Below are 20,682 nucleotides of genomic sequence, written 5' to 3'. Positions count from 1 at the left end.
AGCTTCGTATTTTTAAACTGCATTCTTGGTGTACACAGTAGCTGTCAGCATTTTATGCCAGCTGCTATTAAAGATTAAAAGATCCAAACATGCATCCACCATTAACCATTTGCCTTTTATCTAACGCTATCTGAACTACACAACAAATTACCATAACTTCTAAAGCTTATCAGAAACAATCCACAAGAGGTTGTTTGGACTGCTTACAAGGAAGTAAAAAGAGTTTTTTGCACACCCTTTTTTTCTTAAATGTAGATGATCATTTGGTTCCGAGTTTGTTTTTTATACTTTAAATGTGGCATTTATAGAATTCAAATACAAGCTGCAGTATATATAAAAGACAGCTGCTGTTTCCTGGTACTTAATCACTTCTTGTGCTGTAGTTCAAACTCAATCCTATGGACAATGTCACCTACAGCACAAGAAAGAAGGAGCAGCATTTTATCTATAGTGATGTAAAGTATTTTAAATATTTGCATACTCAAAAGTATACAACGGAAAAGCCCAAAGATTTTCAGCACATTCAGAATGCTGGTCAGAGTAAAGAAATTGATTTTAAAGACGCCATCACTTCTGAATACACCTGCAGCTGTATTTAAAATTCCTTTGTCAGGATCGAACGTATTCCTGCAAGTTCACTTGGCCCTGGAGTCTATGACCCTATGATTATAATGAATGTAGTCTGTTTGCAGTTTGATTTGGCACTCCAGTTCATCAGGGTTAACACATCTAATTTATTTTACTGCTGCTGACTGTGGTTGTCTGTGGCCAACCAAGCTGTTTATTTTAGACAGAATGAAAAGGGTTAAAAGGGAAAGTCAAGGAACTTATTTTATTTCACCAATGGCATTTTCAAATGTGCACTGCAGTCTTTCCCTGTTTTTAACAGCTGCCAAAAATGCATCAGCTTTGTTTCGGGAGGGGAACTGTGAAGTACTGTAAAACATACTTGTACAGTGCTTGATCCTCTCAGCGTCAGCTCATCCCCCCAAGAATTCAACATTCTGAACAAAAGAAGAAAAGAGGCACCATCTAGTGCTTTATTCAGGGAAAAGCTGGTGCTGCCTGTAGAATGGGAGAAGGAAAATGTTCACTTTTTAGCATCTTAGAATTTAGGAATGTATTTAGAATCCCAGTGTCCGGCAAGTACAAAAACAGCAGTGCTGAAGCCCAGCAGTATAAATACATTTCTGTATATAGTATGGTATCCAACTAAACAACACAGCGAGCAATTCAGTTTTACACAGATTTAACCATTTTAATGTAACATATGTATACATTTTAAATTGCAACCTTTCATTCATTCACCCTCATAAATGTTTACTGTGGTATTTTTTGTAGTTTACCTCACAGTTCTTGTGTTTATAATTACAATGGGTTACCATAGTTATCATCTTGCTTGATCACACTTAGATTTACCAAGTTTTCCATGTGTTTTTGCAATGGTTTGCTTAATTTTGCTTTACTATACTATATTGTATTGATAAAAAATATTCTTAAGTGGATTGTAACCATTTGAAAAAGTAATATTCCATTTAAAAACTAGGCTATTTTATTAAACATTTGAGGGTGGAATTTATACATGGCATTTACCTACCAATGCTGTAGATCATGGTTGTGAAATTATCCTTTTGTTACAGCACCAAATTAAGATTTTTCTGTCGGGGGAGGTAACAGCAGGTATGAAACTGTCCTCAAGTAAACACTACTTGCTTGGGACCCTCATCATTAGTGATACAGGTTGCTTTAATAGACTGTATAAGCTACTAGATACCTCATTAAAGAAAGGTATAATCAAATAAAATCAGCATGAAACTCTGGACTGTTAGTGACGCATGTAATGAAAAGGTGAAAACACCTTTTTACTGATGTTTAAAATGGCAGTTCAAAACACTTCCCTTGTAAAATAAAGCCCTTTCTTGCTCTAGCTATCCAGTTGGTTACGCATGTGATGGTACAAATCAGTTTAACGCAAGTTTATCATTTCTTTAATGATACCACGGAGGTCTACTTTACGGTACACGCAGCGGCCGATCTGCATTTCAAACCTGATGATTATTTCCTCCTGGGGTGATTTATTGACCCTCTTTATTAACATGACTAAAACGCATAAAGAAAGGAGTGGAAAGTGGTCCACATAAGAGCGACTTCACTGATGAAATTATTTAGGTCTTCTGTTTAGATAATTACAACATTCATGTAAAGAGGTAGTTTGTGTCCCTATAAAATTACACAGTTAGGAATGAAGTGCACAGAAAATGAAACATAAAAAAACAGACAAGAAAGAAACAATTTGAGTAGAAAAGTGAACATTTCCGCAGATTTAATGACATTGACAGGATGTATATCTGTTCCTTTAAATACATGTTTTAATGACTTAAGAATCTGCTTTTATACATAACTTTAACATGTGAATAGTGTACAGGCTAGAACAGGGAGTCGAATCATGTGCACCAACGGGATTAACAACTTGGGGTACAGGGTCTTTCTGATTAAAACTTTCACTAGCTTATGCCTGTGTGTCTGGCAGAAATCTCTCACCACTTGATTTGTCTTTGAAAGTATTTAATCAAGAGGCTAACGATGTAGCTAATACATCCCGCTCTGTAATCGGCGTGCAGGCAAACAAGATGATGCTAAATACAGACCACATTGTAAACACAGAGTACACTGTTCTCTGGCCCAGATAGTTAATCTTTTAAAGGTTCTTTGTCCTCTTTGTGTCTGACAGAAAAATACAAGAATGAGAAACATACGAGAACCAAAAAAATAATGTCCATTTTGTATACTCTATGCTATTAACCACGCCCATAATATATGTTGCTTATATTTTGCAGTATATTAATGCATAAGGAACTGGGCCCTTTAATATATTGTAACAGACTGACATCGGAGCAGGGTAAACAGAGACAGCTGCAGCAGCAAGGGTCCTGGGACTGCGGAATTCTGTAAATAGTTGCAATTGGGTGTTTTGTGCATCTGTGTGTATTGGTGTTGTACATGATTTGTATAAATGTGTTACTTTGTTTATCATTTTCTGTCTGACTGTCTTCAAGCAGGTCTGCAAGAACTGTATAAAAATAATGTGGTGGCCTGGTTGGGTTAGGTTGTCGGTGGTTCCAGTCTTGTGTTTTTCGTTAATAAAAGGAGCTTAGATTCATTTTATATATGCCATTTCCTCCAACTTTCTTCTGCCAAGGCTACAGCATTTAGACGCTGTTTACATGAAAAAATACAGGGTGGTCTAAAACCCAGTGGAGATTACCAGTTCCATGCGACGTATGAATACAAAATCAAATAACCCTCAAAACAGTCAGCAGTGCAACATTATATGGTACAAGGTTTCTATGGTCACATGGAATTTCAAAGGTTTATATCTCATTGTAAAAAAGTTTTTCGCTAAACAACTTTTTATTTTCAGATGAAATTTCCAAGTTTATTTTCTTAAATAAACTAAACCATCTATAAAAGTCAATATTTAATTATGATGTGTCTAAAGGCAACTCTAAGCAACACTTGTGGTTTTTACAAACTAGATACAGTACATTCGTGGCCATAATATATGAAGTCTGTAAAAGATTTTGTCTTCTAGCTCATGCCAGTACATGTCCATAGAAAATAGCCTTAGGGTGTCATTATGTTATGTCTATAAAACAATAACAGTACAGTATTAGAAAGTACATGACATCTGAAGTCTAAAATTCGCTGTTGTGGCCTATATATTTTAAAGCATTTCTTTGTGCTAGGTTCCCATGACAAGGAGGAAAGTGTCTGAGAATGAATCAGTCAAGCCAACAAGTGTCACAGGGCATATATTAAATGTCTTCATAAGAGGTGCAGTGTTCTTATGGCTGGCATACACAGTCAAAACTTTAAATCTAAATCCAATCACACAGCTATAAATAACTAATAAATGCCAACTTGTCACGTATACTGACGAATCATATGGTCATTTAGCATCAGCAGCCTCATTGCCATGTGATGCAGCTGTACTTGCCGACTGCCAAATTGATTTAGGGAAGTGGGTTGAACGGTCCAGTTAGCTTAATCAAATCAAACTATAGTAGCTTGGTTACACATAAGCATGCTTATCTAAAGAAGTTTAACAGTCAGCACTCACATATCCGACCCTATAAAAAGTTGACTTCAGTGACGGTTAAACGCATGTGACGCATATCTGATTATTTCATTTTGGCCAGTTCCGACCCTTGTCCGTTTTTTTCAGGGAACACAAAAAAAGATACAATGCCAAAAATATATAGTTGAAAAGGAGCTTCCATTTAGATGTACTGTAGTTGATATTGTTGGTACAGTACTATATTTTCAACAGAAGTAGTATTTTAATTCAGAACGACAGTATTGCAATCACTTGCCGAAAGAGAAGACTGTGGATTGTAATATTGTACATACTTTTAAATCTGGTACATATTGTAGCAGTCTGTAAAATTCTCCATAATGACCCAACAGTAAAATTAAATCAAAATATTACTGTGATAGACAGAATAAATTCTAGTCAACAATCCCCCTCCCGGGCTGTGAGGGCGCTGTGTAACTGCGACAGTGTGCCCTGGACTGGATGGTTTGGCAGTTAATTTCAGGGCAGGGTTCCCAACTGGCTCCAGAATTTACAGACAGTTTAAGCCAGGTCAGTTTTTTTACCTCGCCACTAAACTACAAATTAATTGATGTTAAATCAACAGGTAAAGTGGGTGCAAATTGCATGAGCAGCTTCAGCAAATGTGTTCAGTTGTTTAATTGCGGCAGCAATTCTGGAGAGCATCAGAACATGTATTAAAATCACATTGCTTGAAATGTTATATGGTAAACTATGTATTAAACTAGTGCAATTCCGTCGTTATAGAGAATTATACACTCACCCGCACTCTTTCTCGTTTAACCTTGGGGTTAAAGGGTACATAAGGACCTTTTTATTTTATTGTGTTATGTGTTCCCATGTGTTGCTACAACTGTTTACGTAAGGGGTATGTATTGTTTAAATTTGTATTTTTTTGTTTTACATTTTAACCACTTTTTTAAACTTTTAAATTGCATTCCCTGCCTCAAGATGGCTTCCCATGTACCCACATGGACCTCGCAGAATTGCATTTACCAGTGAGCAGGAGGATGATGGGAAACGTAGTTCTGAAAGGTCCATGTGGGTACATGGGAAGCCATCTTGAGGCAGGGAATGCAATTTAAAAGTTAAAAAAGTGGTCAAATCATTAAAAAAAAAAAAAAAAAAAACACCTTATGTAAACAGTTGTATCAACACATGGAAACACATAACACAATAAAAATAAAAAGGTCCTTATGTACCTTTTAAGTTTCTATTAATTCTTCGCACAGTCCTGCCCCAATCAGACATATAGAACAATTCAGAAAACAGTAGAGGTCTGATTGATGGAAACAATCCTCACAGGAAGTAATTCCCATGCCCAGGCAGGTGTGCACTTCCAAAATAATTACATTCCTTCAGCGACAACTCACACAATTTACACAGCGATGTGTCATTCATGGATTGGAGGATACGTGATTGCACTCGCTAACGAAGGGGGCGGGACTGAAGGTCTATCAGGGGATGTGGCCGAGCGATCTGCTCTTTGTGTTATGGTTACAAGCAGGCCAACAAGGAAAACCAGTGTACTAACCATTAGTGTGTGTGTTTGTTTATTTGTTTTGTCAAGTTTAGTAATTGTTTTGTTTGTGACTGTTAGACAGCTAAACTATCCAGGAGCAGTAGCGAGAACCAGAATTAAATCCGGACTACACTTCACCACTGTATTTCACCATCTGCACCAAGGGCATTTATTCTGAACTTTGTGAACGTGTTGTGTTTGTGTGTGTTTATTAGTGCTTTATCATTTCAGGACTGAAATCCGGTTTATGAATGGAGCAATGCACATTGTTGTGTAAAGCCTCTTCTTTATTATTTAAGTGCTGCAGGCACGCAACCCAGCATGTGAAATAGGAGGAAGCGCTGTGTAACTGCACAGTAAAGACAGACTGATTAGGCATGCGAGAAAAAAAAAAAACACACCACCTGTGACGGATAACCAAGTACATTGTAACACTGAAGAGATGGGCTTTGTATCAGAAACCTGGTGAAGGAGTTGGAAATCGCGAGTGACAAGTAAGTGCATTCATTTGTTGCATATATATATATATATATATATATATATATATATATATATATATATATATATATATATATACACACACACACACACACATATATATATATATATATATATACACACACACACACACACACATATATATATATATATATATATACACACACACACACACACATATACATATATATATACATACACACACACACACACACACACACACAGTAAGTTACACTTTTTTTGTTTTGTTTTTAAACTGTATCCTTTCCTATATTCCTCTTTGTAGATTATTTTCTCAACTTCTCAAATTCTTAAGCGTTCCTTCTCAATGTTCAATAGAAAACCTGAAAGGTCTGTTGGTTTATTCTAAAGTACAATACATCACTTTTTTTTTCTGTAATAGTATCATCCTAAATTTAAGTATTTAAGGTTCTAGTTTTAGATTTGATGCATGTGTAACTGCAGTTCTTTTTTAGTGTAAAATACATACCTTTTCCAGAATTGGTACTAAAGGTCTTCATTGTTGGCTTTTAAGGAAGATGTCAGTTTGCCTTTCCCAAGCAATTTTAAAACTTAACAACCAGAAGAATGCCTGTCTGGAAAATATATTACATTACGAATCATTTTACAGAATGAAAATTAGATGACCAGTAATTTCAACAATTCCCTGTTTTGTTCATAAAGGACGCCACACAACAGGTATCATCAGAAATAAAGCCATTACAAAACAATTTCACAGGAACAACATTATCCCTTACAGTCTGCCGAAGTGTATCAGCAGTTGATCCAGATTATACAGGAACTGCAGAAATCAATGTTATCTTTCCAGCACAGTTCAAATATGCTCACATTAAAATTGGCATTTTCTGCAGTACAATTCTGTTCTGAACTAGGTTGATTGCCTTTGTTGCCTTTCCAATGTCTGTGCAGTGAAGCCATGGTAGATATGCCTTACTTCATCTCTGTTTAAGAACTGCTGCTGGCTAAAGGCCAGAACGACTCATTGGGTATTTTGATCTGATGCCATTCCTTTATGAAAATTGAGCCTGGCTATTCTGTAAAAGCTACACTACTCACATTTCAGTGTATCACAGAAAACAGCAAATATAATCACTGTGAGATCAGTCAAAAAAGCTGGTCTCAGAAGATCTGATCGTGTATAATGGACAACAGGCTTGTGCTAGTCTTGTAGAATATATTGTAAATATGGACTGAAGAGGAGGCTCATAGTGGGAAACTATGCCCCCCGCAGAAGGATTCCTATAATTCCTGAAGCCACTGGAGGTAACTATACTTCTTCCCTTGGGCCTTTAGTTTCCCACTATGAGCCAAGGTCTGCCGTCCATATTTGTTTCACGAATCAGTCAGGAAAGTAATGTTTTTGAAGTTCATAGTGCATAGTTATTAACATTTTTTTGGCACAGAACTGTCTGTAGAGGAGTCAGTTGAGTTTGTGAATGTCAGATTTATTTACATCGTCGAGTTGGATGTGTTTGAATTTTAGGAAGTCAGAAAATACCGAAAGCAAAGTTCTTATGACACTTTTAGTGTTTGCAGTATCTTTGTTCTGTACTATTTTTTGTAATTCATTTTCTGTTGTCCGCCATTTTGCTTTGTTGTGTGAAGAGAGAAAGAGCGTTCAACATGATGTGGGGGTTTGTTAAAAAAAATGGACGATTGACCCTAAGCAGCAGCAATAGTTGGATAGGTTTTTGTTATGTGATGAGGTTTTAACTAATCACATACCAGAATGTCTAAGAATTGATTCACACAGTGAAGCCCAGCTATTATTTTTTTTATAATACATGGAAATTATCTGTGATAAAAAAAAGACAATAAATGGGTGTTAAGGTTAAAATTGCAAGTGAATTTAATGAATAATAATAATGTAAATGAAGTCAATATTAAAGAATCTTAAATATAACTTTCTTTTTGATAATTCAGGAACAGTGAATTAAACTGGGTAGTTAAGAAAAAGGTGTTTCAATGGGCTATGCTTTTTATTTAATTATGTGTCTCATTTGCTTGGTTGGTGCTGCTGTTGGTGGATGATGATTGTAAATCTTCACAAAGACAGATTTGTTAAAAGTGCCTAAAAATCACGAATTGTGAGTGTTGTCAAGCGATTTAAAACAAGACATTTTCCTTGAAACTGTTCGGGGTGCACAGTAGTCAAATATGGGTCAAAGGTCAAGTATAATCTTTTAGACAAATATGCCATTTTGACATCACTACCACAATATTATGCCTTTATTATAAATAAATGATGTTAGAACCTGTCCAAATACAGTACCTTCATGATAGTATGGCTCAAAGAAAAGAAAAAATAACTTTTAGTGCGAAAACTATTGGCTGCAACTACAGTTTTGGGAAAGTACAAACCACAATAAATAAATAGATTTTTGTGCAGCACATTTATTTAGGTTTCGCATTTATGTTTCCCGGGAAGAGTTCCCTTGTAATCAAATACTGAACCGTTTTAAATTTGAAAAGTTACAAGGTCTGCACTTTTTATTTTGTACTTTTTATCTACCTAACAACAATAGCAAATGCCTTAAAACCTCAGTTAACAAGTTTGCATGTAAAAATCTAGACCACGCTTGTGGCCATCAGTTTAATATAGTAAAGATTCCTTATGAATACTCAAGGAACCATGGCAATATGGACTTGTATGTGATTTAACAAACATATAATGGAGGGACGATGAAGTGGTCCCAGTGTAGGTAAACTTGAACATGAGATAGTTTTCAAATATTTACAACTATTTTCCTACCATTAGTTTTCATTAAAATGTAATTAAAACACGGCTCATGTACTTTAGGACCTATATAAGCTTGCCACCTGGCCACATAATTCCAGAAGACTTTGGGACGGGAACTGAGCACTAAACACTTGCTTAATTTACACTGCGTCTTATTTATCTGAATCATTGTGACAATCTTACAAAATAAAAGCATCTTGAATAAACATGTGTGTAGGGTTATTCTAGATTTTTTTTTTTTAAATTTTGTAAAATTAGTATTTTAATTATCAATATTTAAAAGTTGATATTTATATCTTACTAATTAGTAATATATAGCCCTAATTTACACTGACTCTCCCAATTAAATAATAACACTGATCAGGTGTTCTCGTGTCAGAAACAGTGAACAGCTGGTCAGTATTAATGATTTGAGCGAGAGAAGGCATACTATTAGAAACTATAAAATGTACGCTTTTCAAACTATTAACAAAATAAACACATATTGATGATGGTACTTATTTAATTTGTTAAAAGCTATTATTGTATTGGCATGCTCATGCTGATAATGAATCACCAGACTCAACTTTGCAAAGGTTTAGCCCTCAATTCACGTGTTGATTTTCTGCAGTAAAGGCAACTTCAAAATCCTGTTTTGTCTCTCATATATATTCAAAAATATGTATATATATATATCAATATATATATTATATATATATATATATATATTATATATATATATATATATATATAATATATACATATACACACACACAAAATGTTGCTGTCTTCATCTATTTGCGATGTTTGTGGCAATGACACGAAAGTAGATAGTCATACAAACACCGTTATGGTTTCGTATCATACGTTTGTGCGCAAATAATGCAAACGAGCAATCGTCAAAACTCGACCCTTTTGGAATTGAGCTGGGAAAACTTAAACCTTATATATATATATATATATTATATATATATATGTGTGTGTGTGTGTGGTTGTGGTCAACAATCACAGCTTACAGTTGTTAATTGCTTTGTTTTTATAGCGGAATAACCAACCTTAAAATTGTTTTCATTTGTCCAAGGCATTTGCAGTGGTGGAATTGATTTAAAATAATTAGTGTGTGTCGCCCTTTAAGGATTTTTTTTTTTTTTTTTTTTTTGCTTGGGGCCGTTCCAATACTTACAATGACCAATCAGGGTGGCATCCGGTTACATTCGACCAATGGTAAATGGAATTGAATGAAAAGCCAAAGATGACAGCGAATCTAATAGGAAGAAACTTAAACTGTTACTAACGTGGTTAAAATGTGTTATTTTTAACTTTTATAAAACATGTGTTTGTGCAAGACATCGTCGATATAATGACGACAAGAAGAAAACGTTTTGAAAAGTTAAACCTGGCGGTGTTGGAAAAAAAGGAAGAGAGACCAAAAGACAGACGGACATCAAACAAATCGAAAACAAACAAACTGAGCAGAGGCCCACATACACAGTTTTCCCCTTCATCTACAAAAAGTGAAGGTAAGAGAAATGTAATGTCGATACTAAGCGACAAGTAATCGCATCATCATTTGAAAAATATTAAGTTTCCGGAAAGTCAGTGTCACAGTTGTGTAAACGTGTAAAGTCGTAGTGTCGTGCATTTTGGTAAAATAAATACATAGCCGATGTTACTTTAGACTGATTTATATTATGCAGTTAATTTTATATTAAATTTAAAAATACTATGTATTTTTCCCGAAGAGAAATGACTGGCACGTTGTTGTTGTTGTTGTTGTTAACTTGCCGTGCTCTGGTTGTTGTCACTTGTTTTCTTACAAATAGTTAAGGTACACAATTATGAAAGTGTAGCCGGTGACACTTCCTGAACTTGTTTGCTACGATGATGTCGTGGAACAGAATATATATCTATATATATATATAGTCTATAATATATATATATTATATATATATATATAATATATATATGTTTCAACAAAGGTGTTTTCTATACTCTTAACTCCTAAAAGATATTTAAGGACCAGTCATCACACATCAAGTTCTACAGTCTCTCCTTGTAGTTGTAATGACAATGAGTTACATTTCCAGCAAGATATATTTTGGGACCCAGCTTCTCCACCAGCCAGATTTGGTAAGTTTATTTCTACGTAGGGAATAGGTACTGTAGCTCCTGAACGTGGCTAAAAATCTTAATTGCAGTTCTGTGATTTAGAGTAACCCAACTATAACCGAATTGTAATTCCAGTAGTGTGTTTACATCTTAAACTCGGACCTGAACTGGCTTCAGTTCGATCAGATTAAAAAATATTTATTTGAGCCACCTGTTTACACTTAAGCACAGACCTAGACAGGCCCTGTTGTGCATGCCTGATGACATTATATTTAATACATCTTGCGTAAATACATTTCCCCTTCCCAAAACAGAGGCGGAAGTGTTTTAAATCGACAATAAGCCTGTTATTTGTCACTTGTGTGTTTCCGTGCCAATTAAGTTTGAATTTTGTTATTAGAAATGGAGAGAAGCATCGAAACAGGTGGTGGTGTATACATTTACACATTCGTCTGACATCTCTTCTTGTATGTAAATGTAAACAATAACTCCTGTTTATTTCCTTACCCGTGAAAAAATACTCATTTGCTATTCGGCAAAGGGGAAACTCATTTAATAGCTAAAGTGAAACATTGTAACTTTAAATTGTGTACATTCTCCCCCCAGAACTAAAGTGTATTTGCCATATACTAACAGTGCATCACAGTACTATTAATGATATGAATAAAATTTAAGATTCTTTCTAAGGAGCGAATACATTGCTTTGGTTAAAAATAAAGTGCTTTGCGGCCTAAAGCTAGTGCTTATACATATTCAAAGCTAGGGTTACCAGATTTCCAGAGTGAAACTATTTTATTTATTTATTTTTTAATTCACTGGTGGCCTTAAAATAATATAACACAATCATAATTTAAAAATGAAACATTGGGTGTATTTATTTCAGTAACTTGTACTTTTCTTTCTATTGTCCTAATCGAAACATATGTGCATGAGTACATATGTGTGTGAATGAGTGCTGCAGGTAGGTTTGTCGGTCTTTTCGTCTTTTTTGTATTTATATTGTTTTGCGTTTATTGGTTAGTGTACTGGTGAACAGTTCTATGTGCTGAGCTGACGCTTTGTCAGCAACAGCGGGCAGGATGGCCGGCACAGGAGGGAGGCTGAGCCCCTGGAGGCAGGCAGTGACGCTGTGTTGAGGACGGAAAGCCAAACCAAAGTACAAGATACAGCAAAAGACAATGAGAGCGCAGAAAGTCACGGAACGGAGGAAGAGAGTGAGCAAATGGACACAGAGACTGTTGCTAGTGTGTGAGGTGATGTTCAGATGCAGGTAGAAGGGGTAAAGTTCACAGAGGATAGTGAGGTTTTTAGATTGCCAGGGGGAAAAAAAGGGTGAGTAAAACAGAGGGCAGTGCTGTCACTAAAAAACGCATTATTTCTTTTGACGGCAGCAGTGTTAGTATGGAGCCTGAGAGCTCTGCAGAGACGTGCAGCGCGCAGGCTGTCAGCACAGTGACAGACAATCCCTCAGTAGACAGTGAGGATGAAGGCAGTCTCGCTGATTCCTCTCAAGCATCTCAATCGCTGGGCACGTATAAACCCCGGGGAGGGTAGTGTTCAGAGCATTAAAGATTTCCTGGAGCAGATGAAAGAGCAAAGGGAATTGATGTTGAGGATTTGTTTGGAAAAGGCTCAACCAACCAGCTCATCCCTCAGTCCAGTTATTGCAGGTTTAGGGTGACCTGCGTAGTGAAACGCTTTTGTACCACATCCTCCAGCATCCCAAACAAAGTTACCATGGGATTGAATATGCAGGGTCTTCTCTGGACATATTCCTGCCTCTGCTCGACAGAAGTTTACTACAGCAGCCGTCCTGAAGCCAGTGACAGGTCTCTGCAGGTGTGTGCTTTTATACAGCTCTTAATTATTCTCTTCTACAATGGATTGCACATTGCAAGAAGAGGTGTAAAGTTTTTGGAGGGTCAGCAATTATCTAAGTGCAAGGCAAAATTATTATAATTCTTGCGCCTGCTTATTATCCAGCTCCTGCCCAATTCCATGCTTTTTCCTTCATTTGAATATTTCAGTATTAGTGATGGCAAAGTGCAAATTTCATAGTGGTGTGCAGAATGGCAAGTTAACACCATTCTTTACATACGCCACATTTTTATAGGCCCGCCAAAATTGGACTTTACGGCTGCTAAACACTATTTAGGTTAAATTACTCTGCTGTTCACTTACTGAGCGCACACACACAAAAAAAAAAATGACTAAAATTGCAAAACCGAGACAACTGAACAATTTTTACTGTTTCTGACCGGGACAAAAAATAAAGGCTGAAAACTGGGACGATCCCAGTTTTGCTAGGATGTCTGATAACCCTGTTCACAGCACCTCCAATGATACATATGAAAAATAAAGCCTATATGTTTAAATTGATTAAACTTCCACAAACTTGCAGCTTTATTTTTTCAAATTGTTTAATTGTAGTGCCGTGATGTGTATAATAAATAAGCGCTATATGCAGGTCTAAAAGCATGTTACTTTTATACAAAGGACTGTATTTGCTCTGTGAAGGAAGCCTTTCATTTTCTTAATGACTTTATAGTAAAGATTTATTTAATTCTAGATAGCAGTACCCAGAAAACCTGAACATTTCCTCATTGGTTTATATCAAAGTATAATCACAGGTTATGTTTGTAGATATAGTGGAAGGGGGGATAACATGATCATGCCCTGTTCTGGCTTTACTAGTACAAGTGACATATGTAGGACAATAGACGTACCTGGGTTAAGTGTAACCTGCTCCCCACCTCGTTCTGTTTTGTAATTTGATGTATTGAAACGTCCACAGTTGATTTTTTTGCAAGTAGACAATACATAACAATAGTATAAATTGTTTAGAAAGGGTGCCATTATTGTGTGTTTATTTATTTTTGTGTTATGCATACTTAGGTAAAGGAGAAAACAAACTTGCAGTCAGTGGACATGCTGTAGAAATTTCAGACCTTGTGAATCGGATTGCACCCAAGGTAAATGACGTTTTTATGTTTTAAGGATCCTTCACCGTTTTTTTTATTTATTTATTTATTTATTTTTAATGAATTGCCTTGCTGTTGGAGTGGTAATTCAGCAAAGTGCTGTTGATATTTTATTGCATGTATACATTAGATACACAATTTAACTAATGAATATAAACCTTTTGATACTTGAACTTTACATAATGTAGTGCCAATGTACTGTATGTCTATGTAACCAACTGGCTCTGAGGGTGAAATATACTGAAACATGAATGTTAATTATGATGATTGAGATGTGGTATGAGCAAACATTCTGAACTCATTTGGCCAGTTTCACAGACTGATTAGCATTAATCATGAAATACCTTACCCAGGGTAACATTGGGTATTCCAATATTAGTGATAATCTGTGTCAAAAGTAGTCTGAAGTTGGTGGTAATTGGGGGCTGTTAACCATCCTACTGTTCTACATTGATAATGTTGATCATTCATTTTATTAAAGGATGAAAAACCAGCCGGCCCTGAAGTTCCACTGCTTGAAATGTGGATTGGTGACAGTGCAATTCCATGCACTCCTCGGGTACTTCGGGCTAAACCAAAAAAAAATTCCTTTAGGTGAGTTACTTAATTCCAACTCAAGTAAAGTAGTCCAAGCTATGGAAGGATCACTTAAGGTCACAGTTATACTCTGTTTATTTGCTACATTAAATAACGTACCTACCAAAGCCACTTTTAGATACTTCCTTCACTGATCGTTTAAAATCAGATCTGAATGTACCATACTATTTTCAGGGTCCCAAATACAATTTATTTTTGTTTAAAGTACTGTGAATAAATGTTATGTTTTGGTCGATTTTATGGTGTTTATTTATTGATTTGATGTATTAATTTCACAGGAGCAGTGGTGTGGAGGACCTTATGAAGTTAGCAAAGCAGTTTGACAGAAATATGATTCAACAAGGTGGTGAACAATATCATGACAAAAATCTAGATAATATTTTCCAGCATGAGAATGAAGACCAGATGGAATCAGATATGCATGAAAAAGGTCTTCCTCCTTTAGGTGAACTGACTGGAATGAAAAAGATGAGTTCCTTTAATTCAAAAAATGCTGGCACACAAGAGGAAATTCAAATTAAAAACAGTAGCCAGAAATCGGTAGATCAGGAGGCGGAAGCAGATATCAATGCCCTGTTTGATGCTCCTACTCAGCTCTTGAGTGGTAGACTGAGTCAGAATTCGTCAAAGTCATCATTTTCGTCACCAGAAAGAAATGGCTTGTTTGGTGCAGAGACTAATAATGTTGCAAAAAGTACTTACAAAGGGGACGTGAACTTCAAATTTAATAAGACTCCTGGGTTTGAAATAAAGCTGAATTCTTACCAAAATACAACAGAGCAATGTGCAATAAAGCACACAACTGTTTCTTCATCAAAACCACCTATAAACAGAGCAGAATTGGCCTCTAAATCATCTGTGTCATCTGTATCCACAGATGATTTTGATGATGATTGGAGCAGTGATTTGCTTGATGACTCTTTTGTCTCAGAAATTACTCAGAACCCTAAGCTTATTGCAACTCCTAAAAGGACCCACTGTTGTAAACAAACAGGTGCTAATATTACCCAAAATAATCAGTGTGTGTCTAGGGAAAAGACAAACAAATGTATTGAACATGGCAGCAGCGTGTCTTCTATGTTGCATAGTGGTTTAACTGGTAAGGAGTCTCGGCAGCATGGCATTGATATGAATCCAGGAGAATTTCAAAGAAAAAACAATGCTTTTGAAAAAGTAAGGAATAGAACTACTTTTGTGCTGCAAAAAAACTTACAGGTCCAAGCAGGTGAGACAAGTGTGGAGAATATATCTAAGCAGACTGCCTTTTGTGCATCCAATAAACCTGAACCACAGAAAGACTTGCATCAACAAAACTTATATAAAAATGAAACAAGGTTCAACAAAGGGTCACCCAGCACGCCTTCTAAAAACACACACAACTTTCAGCAGGTTCAAAGTGTAAAAAGTGCAGGTAGCACAGACAAGACCTTTAATCAGCAAAGTGCAACATCTTGTGATTCTATGTATAGGACATCAAAGCCTGTATACCCACATGTCAAATGTCAACAAGTCAGAGTTGAGGCACCAAAACAAACCACCTTTTCGGTTGATGACTGCAGTGAATCCAGATTCTCAGATGGAGTTTTAATAAATGCTGTTGATGAGTGTGACAGTCTTTGGGGTGATGTTGATGATGATGACTTGTTTTATCAGGTGTGTGATGATGTAGACAAGTTGGCTGAGGCTCAAAGCACAGGGCTTAGCACAAACATTATGTCATCTTCTGTGAAAAGGAATAACTCCCAACCAGTCACCTACCCAAACAAAATGAAATCTGGCCCAGCACCAAGTGCTGTTCGAGGAATGTCTGCTCAAAGCAGTTATGCTGCTCCTGAAAACCGTTACCAAAACAGATCTGTGGGAAACGCAACAAATAAACCTCCAGCTACAATTAATCAAGCTAATTCTGTTCCTACTACATTTGGAAATGACTCTCCCATTAATGCAACTTCGTCTTTAAACCAGAAAACCTACACTTTGAATGCAAATTCAGATCAGAGTGTGTTTGTGCCTTCTATTAATAACAACAAATCAGATACTTCAAAGTATGTATTTACAAAACTAAGGAGCACTGAAGTTTCAAAAGAACAATGTAGTAAAATGACAAGACTTGCCTCTGGAAATATAACCTATAAGCAAAGTTATGATAAAGGAACTGTCCAATCACATCCATCTTCCAGTGGAATTACTGGTGCTTCTTCCAAAAGGCATCTTTCTGGCTCAATTGCACTGACAAGTAGTAAAGGTAAGGTGTTTTTTTTTTTTTTTTAAGCGGAATCTGTACTCAAGCAGTTGCCATTTTGGATTTTTAGTCCTCAGGATAAGTTCTTACTAATGTAATGTCTAGATTTACATGTATGGGCATGTATTTTATATGTTATATATTGTGTACTGTTTGTAAAAAAAAAAAAAAAGATACTGTTAGATATAGAAGGAACAGAGAACTTTTAATTTTAATCTTCAAATCCGGTTTTTATAAATGTGTGTTAATTTAGTGAAAAAAAATTGTCTGTTTTGAAATTTAGAAGGCTGAGCCAGCTTTTGAAAGCTCTATTTCCATCTATTTTCATTAGCGTTACTTTAATGACAGGGCAACAAAGCAGGATTACTCAAACTTGTTTGTTTCATCTCTGAGTTTGAATCCAGATCAGGTCACAAGTGAAGTGGTTGTCCAAGCTTAGCCCTCTGTCTGTTAATTCACATCACAAAGCCACTATGCTTGTCCGTATTATTTGCTTGAAGGTAGCCCAGGACTGACTTGTCGGGGAATTTTAGTGCTTTGGAAGGTCCTGTACCTAAATTATGGTCCCTCACCAAATTGCACAATTAAACAATTGAATAAACAGTATTGCTCAGTTGAATAATGGGGGGCATTAAATACATCCAGAGGGAAAAGTGTGGCTGTATGTCATATGTAATATATCATTAAAAGTTATGTTCTGCTTTAAATCTTGTTTTGAAGTTGTGTTCAGTGTATGTGTCGCTTCTGTAGATGGCAGCAAAAGCTATACGTGAGATCGTGTCTTTATAAATATTTAATAATTTCACTGATTCTTTCCCAAATTTTCTAGTTTTTGTAACCAACCATCGGACTGTAAAATGCTCTCAAGAAGAGATTGAAAAAAAGAAACAAGAAGCACTGGCACGAAGACGGATGAGAATACAGACATCTCTTCAGAATGGTGCGCCAGTGTGATCAGTAAGCACTTGAGCCGTACCATTCCAAAGAACTGGAGAGCTGAAGAACTGACTATACCTGTTTCTGCCAAATGTCTGGATTCTGAATTAAATCACTGGGATTATTTCAGCCTTATTACTTCAAATATATATTATATATATAATATATATATATATATATATATATATATATATATATATATAAAACAAACTGAAAAGGTGCTGACACCTTAACATGTTTAGTTTAATTTAATCGTGGAGCCAAGCCCACAGATGGACTTTCTTCTTTTTCTCAGAAAAAGTACATCTGGGATCCGGTAAAAAATGAAAAAGAATTGGTAATGTGGTGTTTGAGTGGCAGAAAAGAAAGGTTTCACCTTACAAGGAAAAGTATTTTTTGTTTTGTTTTTCTTAAACAATACAAGCTCCTGCTAGTATGTTGGGTTTTTTTTTTTTTTTTTTTTTTTTAAACTTGAACTGTTATTACTAAAGGCTATATTGAAATTTGACCTTTCAGGAACAAAAGAACATTCCTATCAAGACAGAATCCCTGGTTTTAAAAATAGTATAAAACCTTGAATCCTATATAGTTTACCTACTTGAGCCAATATAAAAGCCTCCAGGGTCACTACGTTGTATATAGAGTGCACTTTTAGAATTGAGTACTAGCTTTGGTTGGTTATGTTATTTAAATCAAATTCTAAGAGTGTGTCGTTACATGTTCTAATGATTTCTTTAAAATCTGTTACCTTTTCAGACTGTAGGAGTGGTTATAGTAATATCAGCTATACGGTGCTCCCTCTTTCACAAATTAGGTTAATTAACTTTTTAGGCCATGTTGACAGTAAATATTTCCTTTCAGTGAAAGGTGTAACTTTCTGTTTGTTTTCTATGTAGCCTCTTGCGGTTATGTCAGTAACCATGCTGATATCTCGTTTTTGTGTATCGGTTCTCTCTCTAAAATTTAATGGAATTGATCACTGCTTTAGCTAAAAATAAGAATAATGGAATGGTGACTACAGCTATGACCAGTTTTTATTGATGCTAGTTTTGCATTACCCTGTAGAATTATTTTGCTTCAAAGTTGAATGAAACTGCTGAATGTTATGTTAACATATTTAATTACATACCGCTTTGTACTTTTCCACATACTTCATGAGAAACTGAGAGAACGAAATGTGGCATTTTGAAATACTGTACTATTATGGCTTAGGGTAGACTTTTGCAATATCATTTTGTAGTTTCTTTAATTGCATGATGTTAAATTCTGTTCATCTGTCTCAATCCTAAAATTCTAGGTTATGCAAAATGTTTGGCCATAGCTGTAGTAAAGTTTAATATGCACATACAAATAATTTTAAGCATATTGTTTTTGTAAATCATTGTTCGTAGTGTTTATAAATGAAAAAGATTGTGTTTCTATAATTAATGTGTTACGTGTTAAATCCATGGGGGGGAGATATCCCTAGTGCTTTAGTGTAACATACGGGCTGTAAAGAGATTCAGTACATTCATTTTAAGAACATAAGAAAGTTTACAAACGAGAGGAGGCCATTCGGCCCATCTTGCTCGTTTGGTTGCTAGTAGCTTATTGATCCCAGAATCTCATCAAGCAGCTTCTTGAAGGATCCCAGGGTGTCAGCTTCAACAACATTACTGGGGAGTTGATTCCAGACCCTCACAATTCTCTGTGTAAAAAAGTGCCTCCTATTTTCTGTTCTGAATGCCCCTTTGTCTAATCTCCATTTGTGACCCCTGGTCCTTGTTTCTTTTTTCAGGCTGAAAAAGTCCCTTGGGTCGACACTGTCAATACCTTTTAGAATTTTGAATGCTTGAATTAGGTCGCCACGTAGTCTTCTTTGTTCAAGACTGAACAGATTCAATTCTTTTAGCCTGTCTGCATATGACATGCCTTTTAAGCCCGGAATAATTCTGGTCGCTCTTCTTTGCACTCTTTCTAGAGCAGCAATATCTTTTTTTATAGCGAGGTGACCAGAACTGCACACAATATTCAAGATGAGGTCTTACTAGTGCATTGTACAGTTTTAACATTACTTCCCTTGATTTAAATTCAACACTTTTCACAATGTATCCGAGCATCTTGTTAGCCTTTTTATAGCTTCCCCACATTGTCTAGATGAAGACATTTCTGAGTCAACAAAAACTCCTAGGTCTTTTTCATAGATTCCTTCTCCAATTTCAGTATCTCCCATATGATATTTATAATGTACATTTTTATTTCCTGCGTGCAGTACCTTACACTTTTCTCTATTAAATGTCATTTGCCATGTGTCTGCCCATTTCTGAATCTTGTCTAGATCATTTTGAATGACCTTTGCTGCTGCAACAGTGTTTGCCACTCCTCCTACTTTTGTGTCGTCTGCAAATTTAACAAGTTTGCTTACTATACCAGAATCTAAATCATTAATGTAGATTAGGAATAGCAGAGGACCTAATACTGATCCCTGTGGTACACCGCTGGTTACCACACTCCATTCTGAGGTTTTTCCTCTAATCAGTACTTTCTGTTTTCTACATGTTAACCACTCCCTAATCCATGTACATGTGTTTCCTTGAATCCCAACTGCGTTCAGTTTGAGAATTAATCTTTTGTGCGGGACTTTGTCAAAAGCTTTCTGGAAATCTAAATAAACCATGTCATATGCTTTGCAATTATCCATTATCGATGTTGCATCCTCAAAAAAATCAAGCAAGTTAGTTAGACACGATCTCCCTTTCCTAAAACCATGTTGACTGTCTCCCAGTACCCTGTTACCATATAGGTAATTTTCCATTTTGGATCTTATTATAGTTTCCATAAGTTTGCATATAATAGAAGTCAGGCTTACTGGTCTGTAGTTACCTGGTTCAGTTTTGTTTCCCTTTTTGTGGATCGGTATTACGTTTGCAATTTTCCAGTCTGTCGGTACCACCCCTGTGTCAA

The 20,682-nt window shown here is 35.9% G+C and overlaps 1 protein-coding gene across 1 annotated transcript in view; it reads left to right on the top strand.

Moving 5' to 3' along the window:
• LOC121317684 (ewing's tumor-associated antigen 1 homolog) overlaps positions 1 to 17,877 on the top strand; it is a 61,131-nt gene extending 43,254 nt beyond the window's left edge. The window contains exons 5-9 of the mRNA XM_041253843.1: positions 10,854 to 11,004; positions 13,879 to 13,955; positions 14,446 to 14,558; positions 14,840 to 16,806; positions 17,633 to 17,877. Of these exons, the coding sequence (XP_041109777.1) occupies positions 10,854 to 11,004; positions 13,879 to 13,955; positions 14,446 to 14,558; positions 14,840 to 16,806; positions 17,633 to 17,757 (2,433 nt within the window). The 3' untranslated portion in view covers positions 17,758 to 17,877. The remainder of the gene's footprint in view (positions 1 to 10,853; positions 11,005 to 13,878; positions 13,956 to 14,445; positions 14,559 to 14,839; positions 16,807 to 17,632) is intronic.
• The last annotated feature ends 2,805 nt before the right edge of the window (positions 17,878 to 20,682 follow it).

Source organism: Polyodon spathula, chromosome 6 (genome assembly GCF_017654505.1).
Source record: "Polyodon spathula isolate WHYD16114869_AA chromosome 6, ASM1765450v1, whole genome shotgun sequence".
NCBI classification, from domain to species: domain Eukaryota; kingdom Metazoa; phylum Chordata; class Actinopteri; order Acipenseriformes; family Polyodontidae; genus Polyodon; species Polyodon spathula.
This window is presented reverse-complemented; position numbering and strand designations above follow the sequence as displayed.